This window comes from Microcaecilia unicolor, chromosome 1 (assembly GCF_901765095.1).
Source record: "Microcaecilia unicolor chromosome 1, aMicUni1.1, whole genome shotgun sequence".
Lineage (NCBI taxonomy): Eukaryota > Metazoa > Chordata > Amphibia > Gymnophiona > Siphonopidae > Microcaecilia > Microcaecilia unicolor.
The window spans coordinates 208,562,369-208,577,971 of NC_044031.1; the positions used below are offsets into that span (position 1 = coordinate 208,562,369).

The 15,603-nt window shown below is 42.1% G+C and overlaps 1 protein-coding gene across 1 annotated transcript in view; it reads right to left on the bottom strand.

The window, feature by feature from the left end:
- SUGCT (succinyl-CoA:glutarate-CoA transferase) overlaps nt 1-15,603 on the bottom strand; it is a 1,092,618-nt gene that overhangs the window by 560,175 nt on the left and 516,840 nt on the right. The window contains exons 11-12 of the mRNA XM_030203879.1: nt 13,287-13,384; nt 1,980-2,082 (exon numbers count right to left, since the gene is read on the bottom strand). Of these exons, the coding sequence (XP_030059739.1) occupies nt 1,980-2,082; nt 13,287-13,384 (201 nt within the window). The remainder of the gene's footprint in view (nt 1-1,979; nt 2,083-13,286; nt 13,385-15,603) is intronic.

Sequence of the window (15,603 nt, forward strand, 5' to 3'; positions counted from 1 at the left end):
CTTCAGTTTGAGCTACAAACAGAAGAGGGATGGTGGAGTATGAGGGCCTTCATTCAAAGCTCAACATGAGGAGAAAAGATACTGTAGGAAAATCCACTAGGAATGAATCTTTATGCTGAAGAGAATTCTAGTCTGGAAGGGAAACGGCCCTGTATATTTAAACTGAATGTTCGGTTCTAAAGAGCAGATTTACCTAGCACCCATGATACCAACAAGCTTAAAGAATTCAATAAAAAGTAAAGAAATCCCAGACATAGATAAAAGATCTGTGTATTATGTAAGACACAGATAGTATTAAATCAATCCTATATAGCTGTGAAAGAGAAACTACCTCAATGTAACTTTCCCTTTTGTATGAGTTTACAGTAAATTAGTTAAAGCACGCCACCAGAGTCTGTATGTGCGTTACAAGCATGGGACTATACCAGTGGTGATCCTAGGTTGGCTGCCACCCGGGGCGGATCGCCTCTGCGCACCCCCCCCTCCCCGGGTGCAGCGGCGTCCATCCCCCAGGGTGTAGCACGGCACCCCCTGGTGCCATGACACCCGGGCGCATCAACCCCCCCCCCGGGTGTATTCTTAGCTGCTGGAGCAGCCGCACGGCTGCTCTCTGCACCCCTCTAGCAGCGTGCACCCCGGGCGGACCACCCCCCACCGCCCCTGCCCTTGGTACGCCACTGGACTATACACCTTAGGTCTTGAAGGGAAATCCCTTCACCCTGTCATAGAATCTGCCTGAGGAGGTGAGAGTACATGTTATTGAGTGACAGTGAAAGACAGCACCCAGGGAAAACAACTTTTATCCATACCTCTTGGACATCATATTGTCTCTGAACTAAGGTTACACGTATATGAATTTTGCAGCTGATCTTTTTGGTGGCAGTAGAGAGAGGTAAGTAAAACAATGCACTGCTGTTCTGAAAATGTGCATATTTTTCCCCCAATCTAAACGTGTCTCTCAAAACAACTATTTGCAGTCTGCTGAAAAGTATTTGTGCTACTGAAGCACACGCATACCTTCGTCCAGGCTGAGGAAGGCAATTTCCAACTAATTTTCAAAGTCATTTTATCCAGGTAATGGCTTTGAAAATTGTCCTCTTGAAACTTGGAAACTGATTTTGTTCAAAGCTTCAATTCTTATTTTTCAAATTATTTTTTTCCCAAATAAGGCATGAGAGAGTAAGCTGTTATCTCTTGCTCCCTCCCCTTCAAAACACAGGTTGGTCATCGATGGCATCGCAGAACTTCAGCTTTGCTGCAGCCAAACAATGTCCACAAACATATTCATTATCTCAACTAAAATACATAATTCAAAACACAATATTAATATTGAAGATCTATGCTTCATTCTCTTCTATTTTATTTACCTTTCTATTTTAACACTGACATTGGTTTCTAGCATGATCTTTATTGTTGCAACAGCAGAATCTAGTCAACTGCATCTTCACTTCACTTGTACCAATCATTAACAAAATGAGATTTACATTCAATTTGATTTAGGGGTATATTTTTGCATAGCTCCCAGACCATTCATAAATTATCTTAATATCACACAAGATAGGAGGAAATTTGGGGCAGCTGGTCTTTACTAACAGCCACCAAATATGCTCAGTACCAAAAATGCTGAAGTACTACCTTGCTTGGATTTGATCTACAAATCTAGGGTCTTTCTTTGGAATTTTAAGCACACTATATTATAAACCAACTGGTATATATTATTTTATGGCAACACCTGCGCCTTCTTCTGCCAGGGTATATTCTAGCTCCCAAACAGATTAAGGGCATGGTGTGGGCATAGATCTAAAGCTTACAACGCAAAATGCTATAATTTAATCATGTTCAGCGTTCAATCAGATTTGTTATCTAAATATTTTCAGATGGGTTTAAATTTAGCTTCTATAGCATACAAATTAATAATGCATTTTTGTAAACATTTAATGTTACCAAAGGAATTTTAAAAGGATCAAGGGAGACCTGACCTGGGGTTCAGAGAAGACTTGCTTGATACTGTTGATTGGACCATACGGGACACCGCTGCCCTCAAATAGCTGTAGCCATTCCTCTGTCATTTTTTCTAAAAATCTAAAAGGAACAAACAAAGCTTGTGGTATTAAATGTGCACTTGGATTTCAAAGAATGCAGAGTGCCACCATATTGGTTCTTCTAATGTAACAAAAATGAAGCACATGTGTTACTCGGAAATGCAAAAGTTAACCCTAGGGCAAGGAATATGTTTAAACCAATATGTAATTCTATCTGAGTGAAATGATGCAAAACTAAATTATCAGCAATTTCAAATATGGATCATGTATTTCCTCCATTCCTTAATTACCATAATGATCTTCACATTTTAAGACAAAGAGTTGCCATAAAAGACGAATGTCTAAAATATGAAACTGTTCTAATTTTCATCTCACATATCTGATTTAGTGCAGTCCAATGCTTTTTCCTGCCTGAATATCTGAAACACATGTCTGAACTAAGAACTATAAATGTTAGATATAAACATTAGCCACATATTTATTAGCAGTTTCAGTTCCCGTGTGCATTAAGATCAGTCAGGTGTGAAATACAATGCACCATGATCATACCATATTATCCAGGAATATGTCTTTCCGCATCCTGCTGAAAACTGAAGGCGCTGCAAAGAACTCTGATTGAGCAAGTTGGAAACTCTCCGAACTGTGCTATGCATAAAATCTAATAAATTAGCCTTTCAATGAAAACTAGTTAATTACTTAATTTCTCATTTGTCATACAAAATAACCTGGAAGCCATCAGCAAAAATCACCTACAGAAACAAGGCAATCCGGTATTAAGTCCAGTATTTCGAACTGTTGACTGCTGTCTTAGAAAACAGAGCAAAATGTAGTACACAGAGATTGCAGAGATCCCCTTATTACCAACCAGTTTAAAATATAATATATGGATTCCAAAAATCTGTGAGGCTAAAGTAGAAGGAAAAAATTATAGTGCCTCGTAAAACTCTTCACATCCTGCTGTCTAAAACATATAGTTCAAAATGCATTAAAATAGGAGTTTGCTTCATTAATCTACATACTATACCAACTTCTAGTGTAAAGGGACAATATAAGTGAAAACACAGGAGAGGCTTATGGGATCCACAAGCAAACAGAAGACAAAATATGTAGGTCACACGGAGACAACAATTATAAAGTCCTTTTATTAACAGAATGCAACAAGAGCCCAACGTAACCAAGTTTTAATTGAGCTCTTGCCGCATTCTGTTAATAAAAGGGCTTCATAATTTTTATCTCCATGTTAAAGAACAAGGGAAGGGCTTATTTCCAAACCCCTCGAAGTCCAATGCAACTAATATGACTTACCTAGTTTTGGACATAAGCCCTTCAATTATACAAAGCTTTAAAAAAGAAAGTAAAAGAAACCAAAAAGGTCTTTACACCTCTTCACTCGATACTTGATATATCTCTTTTTGCAGCAATAAAACTGACAACCCAGTACGAAAAACATTACTCCAGCTAGGCATGCCACTTCTCACCAGCTGATGTCACATGGAACTACATCAGTCCATTTTTAAAGCTTATAATCGAATGCAACTCCTACATTAGAAGGCATGGGGGGAGTCTGTTAGGAACTGTATCCTGCTGTCCATGGAAAACACTTGACCTTTTTGAGTAGAAATTTGGGTATATCTTGTGAGTAAAATGTTGATGCTGGCAAATAGTTAGCATAAAAGGGCTGTATGTGTTTATAACAACAGGAAGTTTTCACGATAATTGTATTTCAAATCACACAGATTCCTGATGACGCTCTTTTGTAGCGAATAGAGACCCTGATGATGCTCTTTGGGAGTGGAACACGGCACCGTGTAGGGTCGTAATGATCGATACAAGTGATATGGGATACCTGTAAGATATAAGAACTACACAAGCCAGTTTGGGTTTACAACTACGAGTGATGTGATTGGTATACTGGAGAATACACAAGATTCTACAAAATTTGAAGGAACTGTTGTATATATGTCCATTGAACCATTAGACCCATACCAGCGCCAGGAATACTTTACAATGCATATGGACTTGGACGAATAACAAGAAGTGGTAATGCAAGATAAAGGAATGTGAACAGCATGACTTTGTATGAACTTAATTTCTGGTGGGGTTTGGGACTACGGAAGTGTATTGATTTAATATTGCTCACAGTTCGTGTGTAACCCAGATGATATAGTACTGACAATATAATAGTTGGTTGATAGTTTAAGAGAGTTGTGAGTAATTGGATGAGTAGGATGTGGAGTAAGTGAGCTAGAGGATGTGGATTTGATGAGTGGTTTTAAGTATAGGGATATATATGATAAGCAGATGAATAAATAATCTTGCAATATTACATAGTTGTGTTGGTTAAGTACATTGTGATGCAATCTGCAGCTATATTGGAATAGTTCAACCCTAAAATTTCTGATATTGTATGTTTGTTGTAAGTAGCCATGTACTCTCTAAATGGTCCTTTTACTAAGGTGCGCTGGAAAATGGACTGCGGTAGTGTAGGTATGTGTTATGAACGCGCGCAGTCCATTTTCAGCGCACCTTTAAAAAATGACTTTTTTTTGTTTTTGCCGAAAATGGACATGTGGCAAAATAAAAATTTACAAGTGTCCATTTGGGGTCTGAGACCTTACCACCAGCTGTTGACTTAGCGGTAAGGTCTCTCGCGCTAACCATGTGGTAATCGTCTACGTGTGTCAAGCTGGAGTTCTTGCCCGATTTTCGCTGTGCACCAGAAAATAAAATATATTTTCTAGCATGCATAGCGAACACACATAAAAAATGAAATTACCGCACAGGCCACGTGGTAGCTGGGTGTTAACTCCAAACTGGCATGCATTGGGCGCACGTAGGCACCTACGCGGCTTAGTAAAAGGGCCCCTATGGGCAATTTTATAACAGATGGCCTAGTTGGAAAAACAAGTAAACACCTATTTTATAAAATACTATGAGCATTGACATTTATGACTGCTCATGAGCAAGTATAAATGTCAGCGCATTACAGAAGTAGTAGTAGTAGAATTGTATAAATCACCCACATTCCACCCAAATGCCACTCTAAAATACATTTTCATACAGCTTGCAAAAAAGTAGATAAGCAAAGCAGTGGAATACCAGGTCAACAGTAATCAAAAATTTCAAGAAATGTTCATTGGACCTGATATTACTCGCAGATGCTTTATGTTTCAATAATTTTATTGATGAGACAGACCAAAATACAAACAGCAACCGATCCGTGAAGAAACTCAGTTGCTCTCTGGCTAATGTTGCAATGTAATGAGAGACCTGCTCGTATGCAACCTAGTTCCCCAAGAATCTCCTACCCATCTTAGCAGGTCCCCAACAGGAATGGGATTCCCTCCTTCAGTCAATAACTGTTCTAGGCGGGTAATACCTTGGGCGGCCCATTGTGCAAAAACTTTATTAGTAAGCCCTGGCTGAAAGGAAGAATTACCCTGTAGGGTAAGGAGGTCTGTAACAGGTCCCCTCCTAGGTTCCGCACCAACACTCTCCACAAGGCCCTCAATGGATTCAAAATGGTACTCCTCCATAGCCCTGGAGGGAGCTGGTGTTTGTCTATGATGCAAGAGTGAGAATAAATGGTAAGGGACTGTATTTTTTGTGTATGGTGTACAGCACTGCCTATGCCTTGTAGCGCTATAGAAATGATAAGTACTAGTAGTAGTAGTAGTAGTGTACGTCTGAGTCTGGAGACACCAGTCCCCCAAGTGTCGCATTTGACAGGCTTGATTGTATAGTTTCATATCAGGCAGACCCACACTTCCCTGTTCCCATCTCCCAATCAAATACGCAAACCTAACCCTTGGTTTCCTACCCGCCCAGGAAAATCGGGAGATTAAGCGATAAAATGCTTTCAGATCCCTTTGAAGTAACCAAAGAGGCAATGTCTGTAGATAATATAGTCACTTGGAAAACACTACCATTTTCACTAAATTCACTCTACCCAACAAGGTCAAAGGGAGATCCCGCCAACCCTCTAGCAGCCTGCGTGTATCCTCTAGCAACTTTGAAACGTTTAACTGGTCTGTGAGACATCCACAGGCAACAAAATGCCCAAGTAACGAAATGCCTCCCTCGCCCAATGCAGAGGAAACTCTGTACCCCAATCCTTCTCCAGCTGAGCTGAGGAAGATAAAGCCTCTGATTTCCCAAGATTCAACCGCAATCCAGCGTAATCCCCATATTCCGCAATGATCTCCAATAACGCTGGTAACGACCCTTGTGGCTGTGCTAGATGTACTAAAATATCGTCCAGAAAAGCAGCAATTTTGAAAGCCGATGAACCTACCGAGATTCCACTCACTGACTGGGTGGCAACTATCCTGCTTATTTTCGAAGGAGAAGGGCGCCCATCTTCCGACACAAATTGGGAGATGAACGTCCTTCTCCTAAGGTCGCCCAAATCGGCATAATCAAAAGCCGATTTTGGGCGTCTTCAACTGCTTTCCATCCCGGGGACAACCAAAGTTCAGGGGGGCGTGTCAGCAGTGTACCGAAGGCAGGACAGGGCGTGGTTAACAGATGGGCGTCCTCGGCCGATAATGGAAAAAAGAAGGGCGTCCCTCACGAGCATTTGGACAACTTTACTTAGTCCATTTTTTTCATGACCAAGCATCAAAAAGGTGCCTGAACTGACCAGATGACCACCGGAGGGAATTGGGGATGACCTCCCCTGATTTCCCCAGTGGTCACTAACCACCTCCCACCCCCACCCCCCCAAAAAAAAAAAAAAAACTTCAAAAACATTTGTCTTTTTTTTAGAGTATGTCCTTCGCTTTGCCGCAGTTGAGGACGTCCAAAATGTGGGTGTTTCTGTGAGAAGGACATCCATGCCTTTGCTATGCCTCTGACACCCTCTTTATTTATTTATTTGGATTTTGGATCACAAGTAGCAGCAGTGGGATTTGAACCAGCCACCTCTGGATTGCAAGACCAGTGCTCTAACCACTAGGCCACTCCTCCACTCCACTCCCTTGAAATTTGGCCATCCCTGTTGGGGGGGGGGGCAGTATGCAGGTCCCTGGGGGGGGGGGGAGGTATGTGTGTGTCAGTGGAGGCATAACGAAAGCGTGGACGTCCTTCTTTCAAACATTTTGGACGTCCTCATCTGCCTCCCAGAGGGATGGCCAAATTTCAAGGGAGTGGAGTAGAGTGGAGGAGTGGCAGAGTGGCCTAGTGGTTAGAGCACTGGTCTTGCAATCCAGAGGTGGCTGGCTCAATTCCCACTGCTGCTACTTGTGATCCAAAATCCAAATAAATAAATAAAGAGGGTGTTGGAGGCATAGCAAAGGCATAGACGTCCTTCTCACTGAAACATCCACATTTTGGGCATCCTCTACTGCCGTAGCTTCCCCTCCTTAGGAAGGAAATCATGTGCAAATGAGCTAACAGTGAGCAGCTCAATTGCATGCAATTTCCTTCATGCATGCCCGTTCCTTTCCAGATCGGTAAGGGAAGGGCTTTTTCCATTCAATTAGTGGGACCAGTGCACTACAAATGCTGGCTCCTCCCACAACCAAATGGCTTGGATTTGGTCGTTTCTGACATGGGCGTCCTCGCTTTCCATTATTGCCGAAAACCGGGGACGATCATCTCTAAGGTCGACCTAAATTTCATGGTTTGGGCGTCCCCAACCGTATTATCGAAACGAAAGATGGACATCCATCTTGTTTTGATAATACGGGTTGCCCCGCCCCTTTATGGGGCCATTCTTAGAGATGGGCATCGTTCAATTATCCCCCTCTATATCTCCCTGCAGAGGGTCTAATATCAAAACAAAAAGGAGAGGAGAGAAGGGACACCCCTGCTGAGTACCCCTGAGAATCTGAAAGTCATCCGACTCCAGTCCGTTAACCTACACTCGCGCTCTGGGGGTGGAATATAAGGCTTTCACAGCTGAAAGAAAATGTCCCGAGAACCCATACTTAGACAATGTAGCAAAAAGAAAGCTCCAGTGCACTAGATCGAAGCTGACCAGGAGTGACTGCTGATTCGTCTTATGTCGGTATTCCAGAGATGCTATAATTTTCAGAATATTTTTAGCCACCGTGCGTCCTCTCACAAAGCCCACCTAAGAGTCATGCACCAACCTCGGAAGAACCCGTGCCAAACGGTTTGCCATTATTTTAGCTAATAGCTTGACCTCATAATTCAATAATGATATAGGTCGATAAGATTCCGCTATCGTTGGATATCTCCCTGGTTTGGGGATAAAAATAATCCTAGCTGTATTCAACTGTGAGGGTACTTTTAATCAAAGAATTAAACAGATTCGTCAATGGTAACACAATCTCCTCCCCCATGAGCTTATAAAATTCCACATGGTAACCATCTACTCCTGGAGCCTTCAGTAGAGGGCTCTGCCGAATCGCCAAATAAACTTCTTCAGCCAATACCAGCCAATTCAGCACATCTCTATCTGCCTGTCATAGGACGGCAACATTAAATTGTTCAGATAGAGATCACTAGGAAGTCCTTCACCCCCTGGGGCACTGTAAAGTTTTTGGTAATAACAGTGGAATATGTGCCATATCTCCTTATCAGTATGGAAAGTGCCCTGTCCTGTTTGCATAGTCAGAATTCTGGAGTGGCCTGTCTTTACTGCTATGAGACGCGCCAAAATGTGTCTCCCCTTATTCCCGTGTCTATAGAGCATGTATTTATAGTAATTGTGTGATTTAGAGGCCCTCTGGTGTATAAGCTCATTCAATGTCATTTGGAGTTCTAACACTTTCTGCTTGTCTCCTAAAGAGTGCGATTGACCAAACTTCCGCCGGGTTGCTCCTAACAAATGGCCCAGCCGAAGAATCCCTCAATCTCTAGCCCTCTTCCTGTGGTAGGTATAGCTTATAATTTCATCTTTTAAAACAGCCTTCGCGGTCTCCCAATATAGGACCGGATCTGCCTCATGTTCAACATTATGGGATTTATACTCTCTCCAACATTTGAGAAGTACTGCTTGGAAAGCCTGATCTCTATATAATTCCGCAGGGAAGGCCCAACGCCACTCCCATCCCGGTAGGCCTGAACAAAGTACCAATCCATCTGAACCATGCATGGTCCGAGATAACATAAGGCCAATATCCAATTAATTACCAAACCAAAAATCTGCTTCGAGACCAGCAAATAGTTAATACCTGCCTGGGTGGAATGGGCTCGTGACAAGTGTGTAAAGTCTCTCTCCTGTGGGGTGAAGCACTCGCCAGACATCAACTAGGTCTAAATGTCTGCATAAGTTTGGTAGCCCCCTTCCCTCCTGATAACCTGCGGTTTTCACTGGGTGGGACTTATCTAGCATGGAGTCTAAAACTGTGTTTAAAGTCTCCTCCCACCAAAACACTCTCCGCCTCGCTAGCCAGTAACTAGTGTAATCATTTTATAAAAGCGGTGATCGTATTGGTTAGGAGCATTATATATTCCCTAGTACACATTTCTGACCCCCCAACTCTATTACTAGCCTACAAAGCAAAAATTACCCCCAGGATCTATAAAGAGTGGGCTAACTTTGTCTACTATTCCTTTTCTGAACAAAATTGCGACTCCTCCCTTCTTCCCCTGTGCTGCAGCTGCCACACAGTCTCCCACCCACCATGTTTTAAGTTTGGCATGCTCAGCAGCAGACAGATGAGTCTCCTGTAGGAGGGCAATATCAATTTGATGGCATTGATGATGTTGCAGAATGTTTGAGCATTTAATGGGGGAATTAATACCCCCTACATTCCACGTTACCACCTTCAGGGCCCATCCCACCAACCAGCTCTCTCACCAGGCATCCCTTACATAAGTGCAAGGGAGGGCGCCCCAGCCCACACCCCCTCCCATGATCTCTTTCCCAAAGAACACCCCTGTCCCAATCCCAAAAAGCCAACATCCCATTGCGCTCCCCAACAAGCACAAAGTAAACATCCTTAGTTCTTAGACCCCAACCCTTAACGCCCCCTTCCCCCTCCCCTCTCAAAACATCCCTACCCCCCTTCTAACCCTGTCCCCTCCTCTGGACCCTTTTTGGGTTCCCTGCATGGAACCGTCATGTACAACACCACCCACCACACATCCCTCAGATTCAAAACCTCAATAGCAGATGTATCGACCTCAACAACAACAACAACAACAACAACAACAAAATGGAGATTACATGCAATGTAAACGTGTACATCAAGAAATATTTGAAGCTCTGATGACCAGCTTGCAGATTCTCACAAGATTGTTAGCGAGCTCCCCAAGTTGCAGTTCAGTTTCTGCCTGAATTAGGCCTTGTTATCAGGCCTTGGGCAAACTTTCCAATCACCCAAATTTCCATAGCTTGGAAGATTTCTCTAATCATAGCACTGGACATTCATCCTGCGTGACCAAACTGACTCTCACCCCTGGCTCATCGTTGATCCAAAGTGTTCAGAAATTCCTGTGCCTGTTCCACCATATTGTAAGTCTTAGTTTCAGCTTGATATGTCACTCGCAATTTAGCCGGTTACTGAAAGGCGAATCGGATCTTGTGTTCAAAAAGATGTGAGCACACCGGCGAGAATCGTCTGTGTTGTGTGGCTACTGCCACTGAGTAATCTTGAAAACATAGCATTTTCTTGTTATCATGTCATAATTCTTGCCCATTCCTCAATGCTTGCAGTATTGATGCTTTGTGTGCAAAGTTCAGGAGGCGACAAATCACTACTCTGGGTCTCGCATCATGTTGTGGTCGGGGGCCTACATGATAAACCCACTCCACCTGTAGTACTCCCAGAGTGGCCAGCAATTTTAACTGCAGTGTCAGCCAGGTCTCAATAAATCCCAGTAAATCATTATCCCTGAGTACCTCTGGGAGCCCAACAAAGCACAAGTTGTTCCTGCGGGATCTGTTTCTAGATCCTCAATCTTCTCTTCATACACAGTCGCCACCTTCTGCAGGCGTGCTTGCTCCTCCTCCATCTTTGTTACACGGTCCTCCAAGGCCCCATGTCTTTGCTGGTAAGCTGTAAAATCCTTACTTAACTGCCTTATGTGGTCTAAAGCTGCTCTAGCTTATCATCAATGGGGCTTAGTCACTTGTCAAACAACAGTTCCATGGCCCCCGTTACCTCTGTGGCCACCTCTGCAACCCAGGCCAATCCGACTGTAGAGGTGGACGGGCTCGCCGGCGCTGCCATCTTGTCCTCTTAGGGCCGAACTTTCTTCTTCTCTTGTCTCGCTCCCTTCGCTGCCATGGACTGAGGAAAGTTCGTACCAAATCACTCTGTAAGCCTCCGAACGCCAAGCAAGCCCAAAGCAACCAAATTTAAAGGTCGAATAAGCGGTGAATTGAGGGACTAGTGGTGGGATGGCAGGAGCGGGGTTTTTCAACAGCCGCTCCTGAGCATGGTGTCACGTGACCTACCCGCAGATGCTTTAAAACAAAAAGCAGATGTTGTAAAGAAGCAGATAGAACAGAATGATAAATACCTCAAGGAACATGACCCTGTTGCAACATGTTGATCAAGGACTATGAAAATAATTTGAATTTAAAAAGGCAGATAAAAAGGTGAAATTTAAAAAAATTAGAAGAGGACAGGACTATGCCAAAAGTTCTATTCAGATCCTAATTCTACTAAATGGAAGAAGGAAAGAAAAGGCAGTAGACATGAATCTGTAAAAGAAAATAAGAAAGTTCTTCTCAATGAATTATGATGTAAAAAGGTGAATAAATCAGAACAACAAGAAAGTACTAGAAGTGAGAAATATTTTGAAAGACGTAGAAAAAGAATTAGAAGTAATCTGGATGAGGCCTTCTTTTCAATCATTTTTATCGGCCGTTTCTTTCATCAAAGCAACAGCATCATTCAGTGTGCATGCTTTCAAAAGTGTGCAAATTATGGACTAAATTTTATATATCATGCCTAAAATATTGACGCCAAAATGAAATACGCCTAAGTGTATTCTATGAAGTATGCATTAATTTAGGCATACTTTATAGAATAAACCTAAATTTCCATGTGACTAAATTAAATCGTAGGCAGTTATGCTAAGTAAAACTTGGTGCAAATCCTGACACCTAAATTAGATGTATTCAATAACAACGTGAATAGATTTAGAAATGCCCACGACCTGCCCATTCCATGCCCATAGCCATGCTCCTTTTCAACAGAATTTACGCGCATCACGTTATAGAATACGCTTAGTTTTGCATGTAAGTTCCAATTAATGCCAATCATTGTCAATAATTGCTTGTTAATTGGCAATTATTAGCGCTGATTGGCTTGTTAACTAATTAAGGGCCCCTTTTACCAAGCTGCACGTTGGCACCTTTTACCACAACGGGTAAAAGGTAGGTCTTTTTTTTTTTTTTAAAGAAGTGGCCGTGCAGCAAGTGAAGCACTTCCTGCGCGGCCATTTCGGGGGGGGGGGGGGGGGAGCCCTTACAGTCACCCACTGAGGTGGCGCTAAGGGCTCCCATGTTAACCCAGCAGTAACCATACAGCAAGCGGCCCTGCCCAATTACCAACAGGTACACACCAGCACTATAAAAATAAATATATTTTTGTAGTGCTGGATATGACAGCACACTGGGGGTGGGAACTACCACCGGGCTGCTGCAGTAGCCCAGCAGTAGTTCCTTTTTAGCAAGCGGTAAGCTTGTGTTGGGCTTACCGCCGCTTTGTAAAAGTGGTACTAAGTTGCATGCGCAAATACAGAATACGACTGTATTTGCACACACAACTTATGTCAAGCTACATAGAATCCAGGGGTATATGGGAAATGGGCATACTTTTTTGGAAAGAAAGTGAACACTTCCAGAAAGAACACACACTCTTTTCCTGGTAGTGCACACATGTACAATGGGAGCACTACTGAAAAAGAGTATGCACTCCATTCAAAAGTATGTGCCCTCTTTCCAAATAACGTGCACTCTTTTGAAAGAGAATATACTATTATTAGCTAATGAGAAAGCATAAATTTTCTTGTTTTCTGATTGTTTTTTGTATTTTAATGGCATGCAACAACATGGGATATGATGTTGGCAGTTCGAATGTCTTGGCAAATGATAGCCCTTCCCTAATATGCATTCACCCAACATTTCTACATGCAGAATTATTATGAAATCTCTACAAAATAGAGGGTGGGCAATTTTCTCAGAGTCCAGTTCTGTGTATAAAATGGTGTGCTATCTGTAGAAGTGACTTTTCATTACTATTCACCCCATTAATATCCTGTACAGAACAAAATTTCATAAATAACTTGAAGATTATGTACCAACTCTAGTGAGCTTACCGTACTGATAATATCCCAACAAGTTCTTTCCTGTGTTTCACCCTGAGCTTGTTAGTTTTATACTTGGAATCATTGCACAGTTCAGGTAATTTCAGGATCTATAAAGAAACAAAAGAAAATATGTACAGAAAAATTAATGCAAACTTCTTTAAAACAATACGATGCCAGCTGTTGAAAGCAATTTTGCTTATTTTGTATACAACATCAGTATTAGAATCCTTACTCTTCTCTCAGATCACGTTCAGTATTTGGTTGGTACTTCTTGTGGCAGAGGATCCTGGAAGGCATTTCACTAGGTTGGGTCCTTTGAACTGTGTTCCTAAGTTAATGCCTCTGATAATGGAGTCTCCTAGCAGTGAAAAATTTCTGGTTTGCACTGGTCTGTCTTTGTTTTGGGGATACCTCTTGGATTGTGTTACATTCCTTGCCTCTGGTTCCATATCAGTGCTTCTTTTCTGAGCATCATAATGCACCAGTGCCGCAAAGGAATTATATAAGGGCAAAGGTTGGAAGGGTGTATGCCTCTGCATCACAGGTCGTAATTTACCTGAGCTTACTTTGACCCATCTATTCCAACTGCTGATTTATTCTCTGTGGCTAGAAATTGGGTAATCCTGGAAGCTTCCTTAATTGTAGCCAATTCCTTCTTCAGGTTGATTGATTTCACCTTAACCCCTTCATCTATGCAAACAATGTTACAATATACATTCCTTACAAATCTAAACTGACAGAAATCACCAACGAAATCAAGAAAAGCTTGAACATCATGGACTCTTGGGCAAATGAATTTCAACTAAAACTCAACAAAGAAAAAACACAGTCTTATCCTCTCATCACAACACAGCGCAGACAACCCCACAATTATCAACACCCCAGATTACACCCTCCCTATCTCAGAAAACCTGAAAATCCTCAGTGTAACAATGGACTGCAACTTAACACTAGAGAGCCAAGTGACATCCACAACAAAGAAAATGTTCCACTCAATGTGGAAACTCAAACGCGTAAAACAATTCTTCCCGAGGGAAACATTTCACAACCTGATACAATCAATGGTACTAAGCCAGGTAGACTACTGTAATGGAAGGATTGCTTTTCAACCCTGCTTTTATCGATAATGAACTCTGAAATCTTCTGTCTTTGACCCAAAGTAACTTTTCTTGTAAATACAAAAACAAGTTGGAATGCAGAAGATAAGACACAGCTCTAATTAATTTGTTATGTGAAGGGAAAGATGGCACTTGTTTTCCAGGCCCAGCTTGCCCACCTGGACTTGGAGAGCACGTGACCATGTTCCCACAGTATAGCTTGTTTACCTAAACAGAGAAGTATTCTGTAATTTTCCCTAGCTCTGAACATGAGCTCTGAGCCTAATAAAAAGGGGAGTTTCTTTCAGTGAAATTGGGAGCTCATCTGTGAGTAACATACGTACTGCACAGAGGATCTGTTCCTGGTCTAAAAAGCTCCTGGCTTTCGCTGTAACGTGCCCCCCCTCCCAGTTGATGATAAGAACCTGGATGATGTAAGGACCAGTGATGTTGTATGTATAGTGTACTATTGCTTCTTTTCCTGGTCTAAGAACTCATTGTAGAATTTAGCACCTCTAATAAAGGTTTCATTTATCTAATACGAATCCAAAAGAATCCACAGTAATTATTGAGTAGTCTGTGTCTGTGAGACAGGCTGTAAATCCATAGCAGTACAACTACAGCAATGGAATTTATGCGGGATGCAAAGAACAAACATTAAAGAAACTTCAGACTGCTCAAAACACGGTAGCTAGACTTATCATCGGAAAAACACGATTTGAAAGCGCAAAAACCCTACGCAAAAACCTACACTGGCTCTCAATCAAAGAACGCATTGCTTTCAAAATCTGCACCCTGGTTCACAAAATTTTCTACGGTGAAGCCCCAGGATACATGACAGACTTGATTGACCTACCAACTAGTAACACATCCGAATCAACACGTACGCACCTAAATCTGCACTACCCAAGCTGTAAACGACACAAATACAAATCAACTTACGCATCCAGTCTCTCCTACATAAGCACACAACTGTGGAACATATTACCAAAAGCCTTGAAAACTACTTAGACCACCTAAACTTCTGGAAAAAACTAAAAAATAACCTGTTTAAAAAGGTATACCCTACCAATCCAACATAAATGCCTAATCTCTGCAACACAACAAAACTAAAGTACGTAATGGACATAACACAACTCTTCCGCTGTACGATTCCCAAATGTGGCTGTGCCACATGAACGTTATCTTACCACAACATCACTTTGTATTTGTTTACACCGGAGTCTACA